The sequence below is a fragment of the Silurus aristotelis genome (assembly GCF_946808225.1).
Source record: "Silurus aristotelis genome assembly, chromosome: 16".
Lineage (NCBI taxonomy): Eukaryota > Metazoa > Chordata > Actinopteri > Siluriformes > Siluridae > Silurus > Silurus aristotelis.
The window spans coordinates 22293669-22315232 of NC_139589.1; the positions used below are offsets into that span (position 1 = coordinate 22293669).

The 21564-nt window shown below is 42.3% G+C and overlaps 1 protein-coding gene across 8 annotated transcripts in view; it reads right to left on the reverse strand.

The window, feature by feature from the left end:
* The window catches only part of vav2 (vav 2 guanine nucleotide exchange factor), a 155546-nt gene that overhangs the window by 45505 nt on the left and 88477 nt on the right, over window positions 1-21564 (reverse strand). For all 8 annotated transcript variants that reach the window (XM_083564052.1, XM_083564051.1, XM_083564049.1 and 5 more), the window contains exon 4: window positions 2280-2338. In XM_083564052.1, coding sequence (XP_083420178.1) covers window positions 2280-2338 — 59 coding nt within the window. The remainder of the gene's footprint in view (window positions 1-2279; window positions 2339-21564) is intronic.

The following is a 21564-nucleotide window of genomic DNA, read 5'->3' on the forward strand; positions in this document are numbered from 1 at the left end:
CGTTTCATACGGGAGGGGAATTTTTTTGCTGTTATTAGTGAACATTAATTCTTGAAGTTGCTTCACTCGAGCTCGATAGAATTAGTCGCCTCGGGCACTTTGCTTAATCGGAGTGAAAAATCGCGAATGTCTTAAGAAATGGGACCCAGGATCAGTTTAGTTCATAAAACATCGAAATGAAATTAGGAAATCTCCGTCTGATCGCTGCTTGCAGGCTGTTTATAGGCTGCCGGATCTTCAGAGCAAAGGTTTATGACTCCAGTGTTGCGGTGGAGCGATGAAAATGGATGATCTTCCATTAATACCAATTTATTCAGCACCCGCTGACGACATTAAAAATATATTTTAGCTGCAAGCGGAGATCAATGGGCCCAAGCACCAAAGAGTAGCACTTTAACGAGCCAGTACTGGTATGCTGAATTCCAGATATCACTGAAAGTTCATGTGAACTCTGAGAGGAACATGAAATCTTGGACAAGATGGTCTTTTGCACCCTTGGTGCTTGGCTACTAATAACAAGGTGCGTTAAAATGAATCGTTTCTATGATGCATCGCGATGCAGACATGGGCGATTCTACATCGATGCAGTATAATTGATTAAAGCAATGTATTCGAGTGCATTGGCATGAATGCTTTTATTACTGTTATTAACATACATCACATCTCCAAGACATGAAGGCACCTCGGGTTGATGAAGGACCCACTTCTGACAACGTAATGTACAAATTCTACTCATTGTGCTCTAATTTCTGACTAACCTACTGTTCCAAAAGAACATTCTACCATTGCTCCAGAACTACAGGAAAACCCTTCAACAGGATACTGCATGCAGAGAAAGAGGCTCCTTTAGCAAAATGTCAGAGGAACACAGCACCTTTCAGTGCCATAAATAAACCCTGAGGGTCAGGCCAGGCCACAGACTCCACAACCGCTGCGAGCACTTGAGTGCCGAGAGACTCTGCACGATGCGATGGGGCACAAAGATGCCATTCTGCGAGCACTCTCGCTCTCACACGACGAAAGCTCGATGAATCAGGCTTTTTTTAAATACAGCCACAGGAGAATGTTACGCCGTCAAGAGTAATTTTGACTTGCATTAGTCACAGACTGTATTTTGCGCCAAGGCACATCCAGAGAGCTTTTTCTTGCTATGGTGTAGTTGCAGACACACAGTCAGAACTTACGCATCTCAGATTGCAGGATATTCCAGAGTCCGGTTTTGGAGATTGTGAATATCTGAGTGCTTCATCCAGCGATCACATCAAAGGACCTGCCGACTAAAAACAGGAAGTGGTTCGGAGTGGTTGAAACCTCTTCAGCTCCCAGCCTGTTGAAGCCCGTTAGTCATTTAGACACCCCTCTGGGTGCATGTGTGTGTGTGTGTGTGTGCTATGAACCGTTAGCTAATGGTTTCCCCCATCAGCATCTTTTCCCCCCGGGTCTAATGGGCCGCCCCATCAGCTCATTACCCTGCCGGATAAAAGGCTTTATTTGTGGAGCCTGAGCACGTGAAAGACACACAAACAGAGCTTGATGTGTCCCCGAGGGCCTCGTAGGCCCAGTGCGCAGCCAAAGCGTAGCCACAGCTTGAGCTCACATGCTGCTCCTGGAGCCAGACACCAACTTCAAGCTTTTATTTGAAAGACACCTGAGCCTAGAGCTCAGAACAAACACAACAAGGTTGGGAGAAGACAGCCGGGCTAAGATGTGGAGCGGAACGGAGTGGGGCTAAGTGGTGGTGGGAGGTGGTAGCTTAGTGGTTAAGGCATTAGACTTTGGATTAGAAGGTCTTGAGTTTAAATGCCAGCCACACCAACCTGCCACTCGTGGGCCCCTGAACAAGGGCTTTAACCCCATAGCTTCTTGGGTGTATGAATGAAATAAGATGTAGTATCATATAAGTTTAAATACTAGTTTTGTAGCCAACAGATGGCAGCACAAGGCCACATGCACAGTCACAAAGTACATCAGGAGTTGTGCAAATAGTACCACGTGTGACCACCCTGTAACAGAGCTCTCAAAGAAAACCACATGATCCCACTTCTGCACACGGATTTGCGCATTACCTGCAGATGAAGATCCAACACGAAGGTCGCTATTTTGACACTATTGCAGAGATCCAGGGGAATTGCAAAAGGCAACGTGCCTTTCGCACCTCATTTCTGTGCAAGGAGACTATCTTGGAAACAAAGCTAGTCTCGACACGTTTTAAAACCACCTTGCAAGTCGCTCTTGATAAGGGCGTCGGCAAAATGGCGTAAATGATAAAGGAAATCTACCTGATGCCTTTGATCTGGGCGATGCTGTGGTGAGAGATTCTCGAGAGCGCAGAGATCACCTGTAAAAAACACAAGAAGTTTGGGTTAGCAATGACGACACACACAGAGACGGAATAAAACACACAGAGGAATGCTGTCATAGGAAAATCATCAGTCATTTCCTCGTGAGGCTTTTTTCCGAAAGCCTTATTATCCTTTTCGGAAAACTTTACAGCTTCACTGTTGACAAGAGCTGACACTGGAGACTCCTTGAAAAAAATCACATTCATATAAACCTGTCATTTGAATTTCGGTCAGAATTACTGAGCATCATCAGACACCTTCTGACCAATCAGAAGCAAATACTCTGCAGTACCATGATGTAATGATTCGTCATAATGTGACAAAATTATATGGTGGTTTTAAAAGGTTTCAAATGAACTTTTGTAACAGGGCACGAGATCTCACAGTCACAGGGAGCACTGACCTTCATAAGTCAAAAGACATCGGGAGCTGTGCGTTCTGCTTTTCTGACCACGTCTGCCTTTTTATCGTGGACAGCAATTTAGAACAAAGAGCAAAACGTCAAATTCTGCGTAAAACTGGACAAATCGGCCACAACCGCCGAACAAAACGATCTGACTTCCGCACCCACACCTACTTGCCCTCTTCCCGAAGATGAAGATCCGGCTCGAAGGTCACTGTTTTGACACCATTTTGGGAGATCCGGTGTGAATTGCAGAAGGTATTTGGCACGCATTGAAAAGAAGACTTCCAGTACAGAGTCGAGAAGTGGCAGGTATGCTGAGGATTTTGAAGGCGATAGTGAGAAAACCTAGATAAATAAAGTACGTTCTTGTAAACAGAGCCAGTCTCGAAATGTTCTGACACCACCTCGTAGCTCTAAATCCCTGCATATTGTTTCTCAGGGATTTCGTCTGTCTTCTGTGAATTAGCAGCAGCTAACAGGGTTAAATGCATGGAGCACTCAAACGCAGTTAAAGCCAGTCGTGAGTCACATACGATTGGGCTCATCGGTGGAGATGCTACGAGCTTCCAGATGGTGTGATCAAGAGCTTTGGGAGAGTTTTGTAGATCTACGCACACACTAACGCACCCACACAAACACAATTATAAACACGGAACACTGGGAAGGGTTTTGTCTTGCCTCATTACATGCTTATAGTGGTGTTAAACCTTCTACCATGTTGACACCAACTGCCCATCAGCCTTAGTGAAGTGATCCGTGTGTGTAATCTATGTGTGTGTGTGTGTGTGTGTGTGTGGCCTCTCAGAGCAGGTGTGCAGCCTCTCAGCTTGGCCATATCCACTGACTCAGTGCTCCTGCTGCCATGAAGGTGACTCAATAAATGAGAAGAAGCTCTAATGAGAGCCATCATATCTCAAGTCTTCATTTCACACACCGTTTACACACAGCCGTTTCACCTCTTTTTATAACTTTTATCTGTTGAAAGAGAGCCGGGGGGAGATGAGATGGAAAAAAAGATTTTTCCACAATGCGCAATATGAATACTAATCTATACTTTTACTGTGGAGATGAATAGAAATCATCAAATAGAAATGTATACAGTTAAAAAAATTTAAGAAATTCATCCAGTCTGTCAATCAGTCATTTATCTATTTAGTCAGTCATTTATACAGATAGTCAGTCTGTCACTCAGTTCATTATCCAATCAGTCAGTTAGTCCTTAAATCAGTCAGTTATCCAGTCAGTAATCAAATCAGTCAGTTATCCAGTCAGTATTCAAGTCAGTCAGTTATCCAGTCAATACTGAATTCAGTCAGTTATCCAGTCATTATTCAAGTCAGTCATTTATCCAGTCAATTCTCAAATCAGTCAGTTATCCAGTCAGTACTCAGGTCAGTGAGTTATCCAGTCCAAACTCAAGTCAGTCAGTTATCCAGTCAGTACTTAGGTCAGTCAGTTATCCAGTCAGTACTTAAGTCAGTCAGTTATCCAGTCAATTCTCAAGTCAGTCAGTTATCCAGTCAATTCTCAAGTCTGTCAGTTATCCAGTCAATTCTCAAGTCAGTCAGTTATCCAGTCAATTCTCGAGTCTGTCAGTTATCCAGTCAATTCTCGAGTCAGTCAGTTATCCAGTCAATTCTCAAGTCAGTCAGTTATCCAGTCAGTACTTAAGTCAGTCAGTTATCCAGTCAGTACTTAAGTCAGTCAGTTATCCAGTCAATTCTCAAGTCAGTCAGTTATCCAGTCAATTCTCAAGTCAGTCAGTTATCCAGTCAATTCTCAAGTCAGTCAGTTATCCAGTCAATTCTCAAGTCTGTCAGTTATCCAGTCAATTCTCAAGTCAGTCAGTTATCCAGTCAATTCTCAAGTCAGTCAGTTATCCAGTCAGTACTTAAGTCAGTTAGTTATCCAGTCAATACTTAAGTCAGTTAGTTATCCAGTCAATACTCAAGTCAGTCAGTTATCCAGTCAATACTCAAGTCAGTCAGTTATCCAGTCAGTCAGTCGGTCAGTCTTTATTCCAGTCAGTCAGTTGTTCAGTAAGTCAGTCAGTCAGTCCTTAATACAGCCAGTCAGTCATTTATCTATTCAGTCAGTTATCAAGTCAGTACTCAAGTTAGTCAGTTATCTAGTCAGTTATCCATTCAGTCATTTATCTATTCAGTCAGTCAGTTATACAGTCAGTCAGTCAGTCTCCCACTCACTCATTTATCCATTCAGACACTTAGTTATCCAGTCAGTCTGTCAGTACTTAAGTCAGTCAGTCATTTACCCATTAACTCAGTCAGTCATCCAGTAAGTTAATCATCCAGTAAGTCATTCATCCGGACAGTTAACCAAGCCATCATCCAATCAGTCAGTTGTGCTGTCAGTCATCCGCTCCATCAGGCATCCAGTCAGTCAGTTTGTCAGTCCATTAGTGAATCAGTGATTTTGGTGATCATCAGTCAGTACATAAGCTGTCAATCAACCAGCCTGGCTGTCAGTCCTTTAGGGTGTCAATCTATCAATCACTCAGTCCATCTATTAATTTTTTAACCAGTCCATCAACCTGTCAGTAAGAAACAAACCATCATTTGGATGTCACTCAGTACATCTATTCTTTTCATTGTTAATATAAGTTACAATGCTGTTGGTTGATGTTGTAGAAGAAATTTTGTGATTTCGAAGCAAGTTCTCTTCAGTCCTGTCTAATACTGACAGCTGCTACAAAACGTGCATTTTGAAAAGTGCATTTTTACCAGGCTATGCTAACAAACTCGACTTCAGGATTCATCCCACCACCTGTGTCTCATGAGCCTATGGTTCACTCTCATGTTCTCATGCAGCCCAACTGAGGATGAATGAAGCCTTTTGGATCACGAGCGCAGCGTTGCTCTGAATGCTTGCATTTCTCATCCTTCTATCTTCCCCCTTCAGCACCACCAGTAATGGGTTTAAATATTGATGGAGCCTCAGTGTGGTGACACCAGTGTTGACCGGCTGAGTTATAGACCACCTCTGCAGCTGTTAATCACTTTCCCTCTCCCTCGTTCTGTATGTAATAAATCTCAGCTCACCAGTCCCTGTTTCTCCTGCTGCACTTCTCTCATCCCTCACCATTTTCCTCTTTTTTGTCCTCATTTATGAGTCATCACTTCCGTTTCGTCATTATTGATCGCTGGAGATCCCTGAGGAGCAGCCAGAAGCAGCCGGAAGGAAACGCATGGCCTCCGTCACCTCTTACACACACAGCAGATCAAATACAATAACTGATTTGCGGAAAAAGAGTAGAAAATATGACACTCCGTGGGGACACAGGTGATCCACCGCTTCAGACAACAGCAAGTGATGGAGGGTCTGAGGAGCAGAGACGAGAAGCGAGAGCTCTGGTGTGTTTGTGTGAGTGACAGAGAAAGAGAGGGTGTGTGTGTGTGGGGGGGAGGGGGGATTGTCTCCTGGTGATTCATTAAATCCAATATTAACAGCACATAAGGTGAAGGGAAAAAAAACAATAGCAAAAAGAAAAGAACAAAACAAAACAAATACAAGTAAAGAAAGCAAAAAAAAAAAAAAGAAAGAACAGACAAAAAGGAAAAAAGAAGAGAAGAAAATAAAGATAGAAAATAAAGAAAGAAAGAAAGAAAGAAAAAAAGAAAGAAAGAAAGAAAGAAAGAAAAAAGAAAGAAAGAAAGAAAGAAAGAAAGAAAGAAAGAAAGAAAGAAAGAAAGAAAGAAAGAAAGAAAGAAAGAAAGAAAGAAAGAAAGGAGCAGGAAACTAAACAATAAGTAAAGAAAATATCAAAGAAGAGAAACAAATATATATTAAAAAAAAAAAAAAACATAAAAGAAAAGAAAAACAAATGAAAAAAGAAAATAGAAGAGAAGAGAAGAGAAGAGAAGAGAAGAAAATAGAAGAGAAGAAAATAGAAGAGAAGAGAAGAGAAGAGAAGAGAAGAGAAGAGAAGAGAAGAGAAGAGAAGAGAAGAGAAGAGAAGAGAAGAGAAGAGAAGAGAAGAGATAATACTGGGCAGTGAGACTTCCCAGAGCAGTAAGTGAGTAAATGAGACAGGGCCCGGGTTCAGTTAATATGCCGACTCGGCGCTGGGAGACGTGAGAAACGTGAGAACAGATGGTTGTGTGAAGAGTCACACAGTCCCTAACTTCATTAATAATCCACCTGATGAGACTCCACCGAGCTCTAACCAGCACCGAGCCTCTGCAATCTGCCTTTAAACAACCACACACACACACACACACACACACACACACACACACACACACACACACACACACACACACACACACACAAAATAATGACCTTGACTCATCTGAAGCAGTGCAAACTCCCAGCACTCATTCATCAAGTGTGTGCTCTCCTGCGTAACAGAGTTCCTCTGAGATCAATAGAGGAACAACAGGGAAGACACAGATTTTGGTCAGTGAGATGCAGAGAAGTATAGAGGGGCAGTACAGGGTCAGTGGAGGTGAAGCGGAGGGGCAGTACAGGGTCAGTGGAGGTTAAGCGGAGGGGCAGTACAGGGGCAGTGAAGGTGAAGCAGAGGGGCAGGATTACGCGTGGTGTTGCGGTTCTGATCGTCTCAGCAGCATTACGATGCAGGATTGTGAGGCGTGTCTCTGAGCAAAAGGTCACATGGAGGTGAAACAATGTCTCGTTGCTATTTTCAGCATTAAAAATGAAAGCGCACCCTCTACACATACCACCCCCAGCCCGTCCCCCTGCGGGTCGAACTAAGATGGAAGCGATTTCCATTTAAGTCGCACAATTGTAGCTCTAATCGAGTTTTATGTTATAAGTACGGAATCAGATTTCTCCCGTCGAGTTGGTGACGAGGTGACCATGTGACGAGGAAATCCGAGGGCATCACGTGTTCCTTGTTTTATTTTCCATCTGCTTCTCAGAATAATAACAATATATTAATACACCTTGTGTCTAAAAGTATGTGGACACCTGATTAATACACTGCCGTTTGCTCTTCTGAGTGAAAATAATATATTAATACAGTACGCAGTGTGGCCAAAAGTATGTGGACACCTGCCTGTCCACATACCGTTCTTTGACAAACCATTGGCGCGAATTTCTATGCACAATTATTGTCAATAGAATCTCTTGTATGTGGGAGCATTCGATTCTCCCTTCACTGGAACTAAGACGCCCAAACCTGTTCCATCACAACAATGGTCTTGAGAAGAAGAAAAGGAGATTATGGGGTTTTAAAAGTGGAAGAGAATGTTAAAAAAAAAAAAAACATACAAATCTTATGGTCAGGTGTCCACAAATTTTTGGATAAGAAATATTTTTTTTTTGTTGAATGAGTCCAGTTTAGTTTCCTGGGAAAAAAAATTAAAAAAATAATAATTTGTAAATAGTACAATGTGGGAGAATCATAATCTTAAGGGGAAAAGCCATTATATTCTTAATTAGGCATATTCACATAAAACACAACCCCTCCTCTGTGCATTCGGTACTTTCAAGAACATTATGCTTTAAAGAAAATTGCCAATTAGCTGAAGCTGAATAAACAATCGTCAATGTGTGTGGCTTTTTTTCTCTCTCTCTTTTTGTTTTAATAAACGTGTTGAGCTTAAACACAAGTGTGTGCTGTAATGAGAACAAACTTCCATCTGAAAGCTATTACATCATTACACCCAGGCTTGTGCCTGCCACTTCCCAGGTTCACCAAATCACTAATGGGACCGAAGACAAAGTGGGTTCGCTGTAGCCCCCTTGGCGTTCTTACACCGAATCTACAATCAACCAGAATCTCCAGGATGCTGACTCAGATGTTTATGCTGCACACCTAGAATAAAATGTCTTACTCGTATCGTCTTGAAGATGGCCACAAGTTTTCGCTTCCTTTTGAACATCCAATTCGACATTTAATCCCCATTTGCTCTTATAATATTCTCCACTCTTCTGGGAAGATGTTCCACTAGACTTTTGTGGAGGTTCTTGTTTATTCAGCCACAGGGTGTTAGTAAAGTCAGGTACTGATGTAGGTGAGAAGGTGAGGAGGTCTGAAGTGCAATCAGCGTTCACATTCATCTCCAAAGTGTTCAATAGGGTAGGAGCGCTATAGTAGGAGATCTTTAACTCCACCCCATGTAAAGCAGGATAGCACCATGTATCTTCACGGAGCTGGCTTTGTGGAACACGCTGGGACAGGTTTTGGTCTCCTAGTTCAAGTTAAGGGAAAGTAAGATATAATATACAGATGTTTGTCTCCAATTTTTGTGGTAACAGTTTGGGGGAAAATCTCATATGACTGGAAAAGTCTGGTGTCCCAAAACTTTTGTCTGTGCGTGTTGATATATATATATATATATATATGGATAAGTATTGGAAGGATTGGAATTGTGAGAAAGCGGGAACTAAATGTGGAATGCGATACTCAAAATATACATAGAAAGAAATCTCCAGATGAGCCACCTAGTTATTTATCATTAATTGTCTTCATGGTGTAAATTTCATTATATGGTATATAAAAAAAAAACACCCAATTAACCCTCCCTGCTTTTCATTAACATTATTTCCCAAATGCTAAATCATTAGATCCTTTTATAGTTTTATAGTTTGAAACCAGACCCGTACAGTGATCTGGGTTAGTTGCAGGAATCGTAATGGATCTAATTAAGTTGCACATTATGACTTTTTTTAAAGGCTATAAAAATGATAACTGACTGAACGCTGGTGTGTTCTGCCAAACATCCCCATTACTCCAGCTTAAGTGCTTGCTGATGTTAATTTGTTTCGGCAGGCTTTCGAAGAAAAAAAAAAAGAACAAGACCTTCCTTTGCCGAGCGAAATGTTTAGCATGGGGTCACCGTATAGGCACGTCACCAGATTTTCTGGTTGGGGCATTTAAATTGAATGCATTTCATCATCCAGAGCAAAGTATAATTTTCTCAAGGGCCTTGCTCAAGGGCCCCAAAGTAACAGCTTGGTGGTGCTGAGATTCGAACTCACAACCATCTTAACCACTCAGCTACCACCTGAAGCCCCAGCACCATCAAGCTGCCACTGTCGGGCCATTGAGCACGCTGGATGTTCATCTTCAGGACGGTTCTGGAGGGCGGGTATGGAAGTGAGATAATGTTTTTTGGTTGTTTGTCCAGTTTCACACAGAATTTTACGTTTGCTCTTTGTTCAAACTAAACGTCCATGACGGAATCGCAGACGTGGACGTGAATAGCACCAGCTGCACGGCTCGTTTGCAACACCGACTTACGAAAGTGGGCGCTCCCTGTGACTGTGCGTTCGGCCTCGTGCTGCCATCTGTTTGCGATCTACAAAATTAACCTCGAAGCTTTTTCATGCCACCTTGTACAGGCTGCTTTTGCCCTGGCGTTCCTGGTGTTCAGACCGAAATGAGCGTGTATTTGTTGAACACACTCGAGACTGCTGTGAGAAGCAGATGCTGTTGTTTCAGATCCCGTGTCTGCTGTTGCTAATTTGTTGCAGCAGGTTATGTAAATTGGATCCGCTGTTGCTGTCATAAAAGAGATGCTCTGACAGGATCGTCGAGGTCTGCTGAACAGATACGGAGTTCTACGCGGAAAGAGAAATAGGCTGAGCTTGTAAAAGCAGACGACGTAACACGAACATATTGGATATGTGGGTGTGTGTGTGTGTATAAGAGATGATTATGCTTTTGGCAGGCAGTGAAATGGCGAGCAGATCCAGTGGGAGGATGCGCTGGCTGTGTTTGCAAAAAAAAAAAAAAAAAAAAAACTTTCCGGAATCGTATGATACATTCAAGCTGTTCCTTTCTTTTTATATGTCTCTAAGGAAATAGTGGAAGAAAGGAAGGAAGTTTGGAAATGCTTCTATTAACAAGCAGGACGTTGACTTTACCTACAGCAGTTCGACCAGGTGAGAGGATTCTCCTGATCGCTTACTCGTATTCCTTTTCTGTGCTTCTTATCAACTCGGTGCATGCGAGTCTGATCACAAAGTCGATTCGCGTTGGATTCGAGCGAATAATCCAGAAAAGCAATAGAGGCTAATTTCTGCTGAGGAAGATAAGAATGACGTAAAAAAAAAAAAGGAGAGGAGCCGTGAATGCAGGCCTGCCCTGGGATGTGTGGTGTACCGAAGCCCAGATTGTTCCACTGGAGCTTTTTGCTCTGCTCAGCCAAGGAATACGGAATAAGGCAACACATTTAAACTCCATCCATCTGATACAAGATACGAGGCACAGCTTGGGATTTTCTCTCATTCTTTTCACACAATCGCTCAAAGGATTGAGGCTGTGCATGGGTTCAGTTTTGGGTTAAGTGTCAACGTGACGTTCGGAATCTCTAAGAGATGGTCGGAAAGGTGTAAATGTTAAACGACATCGATGGAATCGTTAACGAGACGAGGACGGCAATTAGTATGAATCCTGAAAAGCACTTCAAAGCCAAAACGGTTTCCAAAACTGTTTCCTTTTAGACCAACAGCTAATCCTCAAGACTAACAGTAGGCCAGAATGTAGGGGTGTCCCCAAATAGTCTTGGATTCGCTGCTTCGATAGGAGGAGTCCGATTTGACTACCAATCTCACAGATGAATCTTCGCAGAAGATGTTATAAAAACGAGGATCGTGCCATTTTGGTGTTATGGGGGCGGTCGATGTCTGATTTCACATATGTTTTTCTCCCAATAAGTAAATTTTCTAGCCAATTATTACTGTAAATAATGGGAATAATAGGAAATGAATCCAATAGCCAATATATTAACGTGTCACCAAATAGATTAAAAACCAAACAGATAAAAAACTTGGAGGGAAAGTAAAAAGAAAAAAAATACTGTTACCAGAAAAATCTACTTAAGTACAGTAACGAAGTATTTGTACTTTATCACTTCAATAAGGTTTAAAGGAACCATCACTCGTCTTTTAAACGAGCTCCATGACTAAACGTCTCTTAAACCCCAGGACTTAGTGGTGAGTCTTAAACATTCAACACTTCACCATGAAAAGCGAACCCCTGAACATCGCTTTAGTGCGGAACTGATATCGGTTCGCTTGGTTTTAAGGTTTTTTAGGTGTCGATTAGTGCAACAATAGAACCATATTATCTAGTTCCTTTCTTCCTCATGTGATCTCAGGGAGTTTTTCCTTTGCCACAGTCACCACTGGTTCGCTCATTAGGGATAAACTTACACTTATAGGGAACAAACTTATAGGCACTAAACATGTGCACTCTTATCCGCTTTATTACAGTTTTCTCTCTTTACACTGCTTTGAGACGAAGTACACTGTTAAAAGCGCAACACAAATAAACACCAATAGAAATGGAATAGAATTTTGGTGAAAACACAGGCGGGGGAACTACGGCTACTCTCCGGTCCGCCTCTCCAACGCCGTTCTGCGCATATTTGGCGCATGCTGAGATGATTTTTGTACATTACGGCACTTTTCACATTGAACTGTCGTTTGATTCAATTTGTCTTCGCGCGAGCAATTAATATTAATCGTAAGGGTCTTTTGTATGCTGGAAAGATCACGTAGTGGAACGCTCATTGGTGCCATTTAAGGGCAGTTACCGTTAATCTCCATAAAATGGGGGATATTACAAAATAATTGCGTTAGCCGAGCCGGGGGTTTGGCCTCACAGAGCCGTGTGTGAGGATTTACACGGCACACACAGAAGATAAAAGCCATCAATTCTGTCACTCGATTTGATTTCCTCATGCTTTCTTTTGGTATGTTATATACACAGACTGTGAGAGAGAGAGTGTGTGTGTGTGTGTGTGTGTGTGTGTGTGTGTGTGTGTGTGTGTGTGTGTGTGTGTTTCTCATAAACGAGCATGGCCCAGATGATAGCCTGCAGGAGGTCTCGGTGGCAACTATTAAAGTGACAACAGGACAAAGGGCCTCCATTAAGAGCCCCCCTGCCCAATCACCATGACAACCAGACAACTGATGGACACCAAAGATAGAAGTCACATGACATGATCAATCGATTGAACCGACATTGAGAGAGAAGATACAGGAAAAGGTTCATAGCTCCATATGAGCTTTATGTGTGGATACTAGTGTGGATACGTGTGGATACTATGTGTGGATACTATTTTGGAGTGTGCTAATGGAGATTTGTGTGAGATTCATTCAGCTAAAGTCAGGTACTGATGAAGGTGAGGTGAGGAGGTCTGGGGTGCAGTCTTGAGGTCAGAGCTTTATATAGCAGGAGATCTTTCACTCCAACAGATGCAAACCATATCTTCAGTATTATCGTTCTGAAACAGGGTTGGGTCTCCAAGTTCATGTGAAGGGAGAATTTGATCCTACCACATCAAAATACATGTGTGTGCCTCCAACTTTAGAGAAGAACCAAATATGGGAAAACTAATGGGGAGCTCTTAGCTTAGTGGTTAATGCATTGAACTTTGGATCCAAAGGTCAGAAGGTCAAAACTACACCAAGCTGCCAATCCTGGGCCCCTGGGCAAGGCCCTTAACCCCATATCTGCTTAATTGTGTGAATGAGATAAATGTAAGTCGCTCCAGATAAGGGCCTCTGCTAAATGCCATTAATGTAAATGTAAGTTTAGTGAAACATCTTCCCAGAGGAGTCAGAGCGATAAGGACTACATGCAGAATAGGATGTTCGAACGCACACAAATCTTCTATTTCCGTTCTGGCCTTTTGAAAACGTTTGTCAATTAAAAACGAGTGCAAAAGTGAAACTAATATTAAAATTCTATTGTGCAAAATCATTAATCACAAAGGCCGAGATTTTGAGTGAAATTAATATAACATTTGTGAACATATTTGTAATATTCCGAGAAGATTTTTTTCCATGAGTGGAGAACAAACCAGAATGTACTAAACAATGCCACAAGGAAGAGAAATGCAGGAGAAGAAGAAGCCATTATCCAGTTCAACGTAAATGAAATCCCAGCAAAAAAAAACAGTTTATTGTGATCTCATTGAGCAAAAGATTATAAAAGAAAGAGAGATGTGTAGCATCCATCCCAGCAGGGACAAAAGTGTTACCATGGAGATGAGGCGGGTATTTAGTGGGTGTGAAACGAGGGCTTAGGGCCGGTGTGATCTTGACACAAACATGACATTAAGGTCTATTAAACCTGTCTGTGCCTTTTTTCTCACCCCGGCCCACTTTTCTCCTTGGAGGAGAACGAAAGCACTAAAGACGTAACTGAGGTTAATCAAAAGAGGACGATAAATGATTTATTTATTTATTTTGTTTGTTTTACCCTTCGCATCCTAAGCTCAATACTGACAAGCGTTTCGGCTCGTCCTGACACATCGACTTCACACACTCTGATTGTCCTAACGCAGCTGGGGGAAGGGGGGAGGAACAATGTGTACTAACGTTAAGGAGGAAAGAAGGCGACTGTCACGTTCTATTATTCTCCAAGAGTCTGTGCACAAGGTGGTGCATGAAGGCAAGCAACGAAAAAAAAAAACGTCTCATCTGGGTCTCATTTGTGTCTCCGGGATTGAGGTGGATCTAGAAAAAGTCGCTCGACGAACTTGCATAGAGACGCACCACGCAAGAGAACGGACCGTCACCCAATATGCTCGAGCTGCCAGTTTCAATCTGGTGCTTTATGATTATGGAGGCATCTGGGCTCTTTAGGATGATGACTGAGAGAACAGACTTGGTGAGACGGCATTTAAGGCACTGGGCCAGAAGAATTGAGGTCAAGAGAGAGCAAGCTGTGTGTGTGAATCTGCGTGAACACTGCGCAGTAAATTGTTGGCTAAGATTTAAAATCAGACCTTCAGAGAGACTCAGGACTTATTAACGCTCCTGTTGCTGAGTGCCAAACGTATGGCTCAGAGCCATACACACACCTACACACACACCTACACACACACACACACACACACACACACACACACACACACACACACACCTACACCCAGACAGACAGACGTACAGGTTACACACCAACTAAGAATGAGGAAGTGTCGATGCTTGTTGTCAGAAGCTCACAAAAGACGTTCGAACGCACTGCACAAATAATTTAGTATGTGCTCAACCATATGCAGGATACGAGAAGTGTGTGTATTATGTTGTTGTGAAGTACGAGCCTCTAGATGAGAACAGATACACTTCAAACAGGACTGGGAAAATGTGTCTCCTTCACACATACTGTATATCTGTGGACCAACAGACAGACACACACACACACACGAGAGTGAAGGAGTGTTCATCGTAGAAGCCGAGTTCTATACTCATTCCATCAGAAGGCACAGCTCAGGGACATAAATCTCCTAAACTCCATCACTGTGTAGGCTGGCGCTGCTCAGACCTGTCTTATCGACACACATCTCACACATCTCTCTGATTGATGAGCCCGTGCCAAGGTACGTGTCAAAACAGACCAATCCAAGAAATCCTGCCAGGACTCCTGGACTCTGTCCACAATAACTCTCGAGTTACCAAAATGTAAAAATTCAATTGGCGAAGGCATTCAAAGGCATGTTTATTACCGTACTGGATATAAAACCTTTATTTCAAGTTTATTTACCTTTAATCTGACCAAACCTGACCTTTAAAAGGCTAAACTACCGTAGAAATACCTGCTCGAGTGGGCACAAGTAATTACGGGTATCTGTGCAAGCAGTTAAGAAAAATATCTAAGAAAGCAGGTTGAAGTGGTCAAGAGGTCCTGAGGAGGAAGTAGGAATGATCTGGGGTTCTGAGAAAGCAGAAAAAAGTAGAACAAGGGGTCTGGTAATGTGAATATACGAGGTGGTATGAAAAAGTTTTAAAACTAGTTTTGTAACACGCCAACAGATGGCAGCACAAGTCAGCACGCACAGTCACAGGGAGCACCGACCTTTATAAATCAGTGTGCTAGAATAACTGTAGGTGGGAGTGGTCAGTGTAAATGGGAGTGGTCAGTGTATTTGTAAGTGGGAGTGGTCAGAGTATCTGAAAGTAGGAGTGGTCAAGGTGTTTTAGGGGGAGTAGTCAGAGCAAACATGGTCAGTGGGAGTGGCCAGAGAGAAACTGTTTGGGCAACAATGGTGGAATGGACAGGAGCGATCAGAAAATCTCAGATATCTGTGGATCAAAAATAATCTAGGAGTCATCTGAAGTGCCGACTAGGCGTAGGTTGCCACAAACTTTTAACAATTATTGCTGCTAGCTCATCCAAAAAGTTCTATGTCTTTCCAGTGAAAATTGCATTCTAATTCTAGCACACACAAGACATCGGTCTCATTTCGATGTCAGACGCAATAAGTTTGCAGAGTAACGAAATGAAATTTCTGCCACGAATGTAGCACACGCTATCGGGAAGAAAGTGTCTGCACCTCCTGCAAGCACTTTCGCTGTCAGCTCTACTCGCTCTAATGCAAAACAATCAGTGTTTTGGTGGAGAACGTTAAGGCAAATGACACGAGATGAAAGGCAAGCGAGAGAATAAAATAAAACCAAGTCAATCGAGCGAAGCTTCCTCAATCACATTATCAGTCATGGCCCGATTTTGGAGCAGAACTAGATTTCGTTTTATTTTATTTTTATACACACTCAAAAGAAATAAACAGTCTGGTCCCTGAGGCAAAGGAGTGCTCGGATTGTTCTCTCGCTCGTATATCAGGAACCGCCGACGCCCAAATCAACTCATCGTTAATCACAATTACATGTATGACAAATAGTCTTCAACCCGATTTATAAACCACATACTCCTGATATCTCATTTTTCCACTCCTCTATCCACCCTGTTTATTGTTCTGGAGTGTGCCTGAGATCATTATGAAGTGATGGTGGTCTGAATAAGGTCAGAAAGAAGATCTTTTTAAAAAATATCGATATTGCGTTTCAGAGAATCAATACAGTATCGCCAAACTAAATATCACGATTCTTGATATGGCGATGTATTGATATTTTCTTACACCCCAATGCTGGAGTCATTTAGTACCTTTGTACACAGTGATTTCCCGTCTTTTGAACATATTTATTCTCTAAACAATGCACCAAAGTATCCACACTGCCACTGGTTGCAGATGCATATTACAGGCTGACCACTGTGCCAAACTACAGGAAAGATAATTTTAGTTCACAAAATACATACAACGAACAAACCCTCACCCCCAGGCAACATCCTGTTTCTGGACTAATCTTAAACATCAGTGATGCAATGCTCTGTGGTAGGTGCATTTATTATTGGTATTATTTGGTGTGCTGGATTTTTTAGTCCAAAGGAAGAACCAACTACAGCAGGGTTCCCCAAACTATAGCCTGCCCCCACATTTAGATCGGCCCTCTGAACATTGCCAGAGACATATTTTGAAAACTTCATTTTTTAAATATATGTTTCACAAATATCATATCTGTATACGATGATAAAGCTTGGCTTCCAAACTAAGATTTCCCTTAGTTATTATTAATAGACCTGACAGTTATAGAAGCACTGACAGTTGACTGCTGAAACTATCCGAAAGTAAACAAACAGATATACAGTCTCCGAGATGGAATTTTTTAAAAATCTGTATTTGTTTGTGTGCGTGCCAGCTTAAGACCAAAGAAAATGTTGATATTTATGTGTACATACATTTTCCCAAATATCGTATTATTTTACAGAAATTCCCATAAATCCCCAGGAAGTTTCCGAATTCCGCAAGTGAAAGTTTTTTGAAATGTCCCGGAAATGTTCCACCACTTTGCAAACTTAGTGAAACCCAAAAATGTATGACGTGATCTCTTAACAAAACTCTACTGATAAAGATCTGCTTCTGTTTAATCGAAAAAACAATCCAACACACTTGGCAGGACCCAAATCCCTGGTGGCTCCAAACCCTCAGCACACGTCGGCCATCCAAAAAAAACAAAGGCACCTCAGATGCCAGTCTTGTGTGAGACTTGAAGCTGTGCCAGTTAGACAGACAGCTCAATGGCTAGGATTTCCAGCAGAGGTCATTCAGGTTCATTAGGTGAGCTGCCCATCATTACAAACTGCCCGATTGGCTGATGAGTGCCATCCACCATCTGCGCATCCGATCCGGCTCTGTTCATACATATCCCACTGAGAGCCCTCCTACAGTAACTCAGACTCAAACAGTGAGCTGCTGAGGCATGTAATACACTCTGATTCCGAAAAAAACACCTGACCAGCCAAAAAAGACCCAGCGAGAACAGAGGAGAACGTTTTAATGGCATGCCGACTTATTTTCCGGGTTTGTCTGTGTTAGCCGAGTCAGCGTGTCTTGGAATTAGGTTTGTTGGCTAGGAACAATCTCTAAAACAGTGACTTTTCTGAGTAGAAAGTGTTCCACAGGCAGCCGGCAGACCGCGAGCCAGAGTGCTAATGATCTTTATGATTTGCAGTCTGCCAAAGCCCTGGCCGTGACGCAGTTCCTGCTCGATCAAGCTGAGCATAGGGACCCGAAACTAATGCGCTAGTAGATGGAGAGTTGAGAAACCAGCAGGCTGAGGTAAAGTGGTCCCGGTTCAGTTTCAGCAAAAGGGAGTGGGCTCTGAAGCCACAAGGTACAAGGTGTACTGTAGCCGCAAAAGAAAGTAACTAGATCACAGGTCTACAACCAGGGGGTTTAGCGGCCGCTAGGGGATCCGTGGCGGTACTGCAGGGGGTCCGCTAATTAATGCTGATTAACAAGATAAAACATTTCATTCGAAAAATATTATAATTATTAAATTTAAGTTCTATTCAAATGAAAGGAACAATGATGCATCTACAACAACAACAACATGGTTCTAATTATCTTAATATAACAAGCGTAATATGATTGGTTTCTATTAATATCAGTGGTTATGTTTGACTTATTTTGTATCGAGGGTCCACGCACTATGTCTCTATCGGCTGAGGGGTCCTTGACCTGAAAGACGTTGAAGACCCCTAAACTAGAGCGAACAAAACCTGATTATTTCAGGAATCAAAACATGCTGTAGGATCACTTCATATTTTCACTAAAAGAGTGTAATTTGCATCAAAATGTATAGGGTTTTTTTTTGCACTTGACAGAATCCCCCTAATTGAGTTTCCCCCCTGGTTGGTAAAACATTGCTAATTTTTACATATTAATTACTGAACACGTTCTGGACCAGTGACTGGCGAAGTACACAAACCATATACTATAATAACAGAACTACTGGATGGATAAATAGATAAGTGGATGGAAAAATGGAGCAACAACGCTAGCGCTTGATGCCCACCCGCGCGTCACACGGGTAACCTGTCGCTCGCTAATGTGTATGCAAAATAAGCTTTAAGCTCTAGATGTTTATGTGGGTGGCTGTTGGTTTCCCCAGTGCGCTCTTTAATAACTGGAAAGTGCTGTCCAAACAGGAAGCACTCGCCATCCATCAGCGCCGGCACCCGCTAAAGTCAGGAGTCAACACAGGAATTGATTTCCCTCGTCTGAAATGTGCTTACGTACAGTACCTGTTGTTTGGAGACTTTGCATTAGTGGGATGGAGAAAGAAGTTGTTAAATGCCACGAGAAGACGGAAAAGAAAGCGAGAGAAAGAGTAAGCCATTAAGGTAATGTGTTTTTTCGCTTGGGAGTAACCCGTCTCGCCACAATTCTTGGGATGTTTTTTTCCCCTTCATCCGTCGTTCCCTCGTTCTCCCAAAGTTCGAAATCCGAGTGATTAAACACGGCTTGAAATGGCAGAGGTGCCGCCATGACAAACTAATCACAGTCTCACAATGTATTACTTCATATAATATTTATGTTTATCGAAATCGAACGAGATAGAAAAAGAAATCGAGAGCGAGAGATCACGGCTATAGAAGGTAAACAGATGGGGCCCGGACATAAAATCGGTATTGGAGGTTTTCAGATCGCTGACCTACATGTTGTGCAAATTACTTTTTTTTTTTTTTTTTACTTTTTCCTCGTTTTCTCTCACATTGTTGATTTTAAAGTAAAAAAAAAAAAAAAAGTAATACATCCGCTTGTTTTTTCATACGTCTGCGGAAATTGAACTCCAGATCTCCGGATCAGGTGAAGGCCTCTCAAATAAAATGGGATTTGTTCGAGAAAGCGAGGTTTGCCAGCGAACGAGAGACTTCTGCACGCCGCTCTTGTTTAAGCACATGGCTGCGCATTCGACGAGCAGATCGAACAGCTCGCTTCCTTTCTTCGTCACCAAGGCGCTGGATGAAAGCCGAATTTCGGATCTCATTTAGTCTTGCGGCAGCATGCAAAAATTGAGAGTTTGACCAAATCCGAAGTGCATACCGCTCAGATTTTATAGTCCTTCCAGGTTGCTGCTTGTCAGACTGTACGGACATGATGTCCATGTCATGCTGTAGGATCTCAGTTATCATAATGTCAATGTTTTCGACACTCAAAAACTGACGCACACAAGAAAAAAACCTTTCACGTATTCGATTGCGATACGTTCGGACCCGCGTTCTTTCGCTAATGGTAGCTAGCAACAAATGAATACAATCTGCAGCACAGATTTGGTTTATGGCATGCCTTGATAATACAAACACAAACACTACAAACATCCTACAAACAATGATAACGTAATCAACATTTCCCCTTGTGGTGAGTTGAAGTTGTTGCGTTAATCATGTGATCAGGTTCAGAGCTCCTATTGGTTCTTGGTTTGATGCTCTTAGTTCGATTTGCTTTGTCTCTGTTTAAAAAATGAAAATAAATACATAAATAAAAAACTGGGTTGTAGGCTGATGGTGTCTTGAGTTTGTAATCTAGTGAACCAGTATTGATTTATTCATTGATAAAGACTTAAAGCACTTTTGTACGTTTTGTACGTCTGGAATCTTCTGCCAAAAAACGATCGCAATCGGCTGGCGGTAAACAAATAAATTTTTTTGTTTGTTTGATTTGGTTTGATTTGGGAAACGCTTGATTTTGTGGTGATTTGTGCTCATTTAGCCACAAGGCTGTTAGTAATGTCAGGTACTGATGTAGGTGAGGTGAGAGGAGGAGGCCTGGGGTGCACTCAGTGTTCACATTCCTCCCAGAGATGTTCTGCAGGGTTGAGGGTCAGACCTCTATCAACAGTTCCTCTCAAACACATGTAAAGGATATCTACAGGGAGCTGGCTTTGTCCTTTGAAGAACTACATATGGGTGGAAAAGTCAGGTGCCCCAGTACTTCAGTCCAATAGACTAATGATGGTCTCTCTTTGAAACAGGTGCTGGACCACAAAATTTCCAATCCGAGTTTATGCTCCCGGCGTTTCTTTCTAACCATTTCTCTACACTCTGCTTCCTGTTTTATAAAACTTATAGCCTCAAGCTCGGAGATTAAATAAAAACTTCACGATCTGCATCATTTGTAGCTGGTATCTGTCTCCTATAAAGTCTAGTCCACTTTTACGTTCGTTTGATGTCTCTTGGTATAATTTCCTCTGACATTTCACGCCACGTCTACGCATTCTTCATCCTCCGCTTGCTTCTTCTCAGGTCTCTGGATTTACCTGCAGCCACTTTAACGGACGCACAAACTTAATGAATTGTGATGTGATTGAGAAAAATCGAGAAAACAGCACCTTGGAGCACCAATGATGTTAGCCCATTTGGTATCTATCATCGCTTTTCTGAAACTTTCCAAATATCCTCCAGGTCAAGGCCACATCTTCGCCGGTTGAAAGAGGATTAAAGAGACAGAAGGTTTAATCTCGGAGAAACACACCCGTGTCTCAGATAATAACTCTTTTCTGCGAAGATGGGAATCGCAGCGTTGATTACGCTGTTAATCTTTTGTAGATGGTTTATAAATTCATGAGGCCGTTTCTTCTTCCTCGCCTCAGACGAGGCTGAAAAGGCAACGGACTCAAATTCCCTCTCTGACGTGGTGTGGAGAAAGTCATTACCGGTTTAAAGAGTCACCCGAGTCCTTTATTTGCCAAAACGGA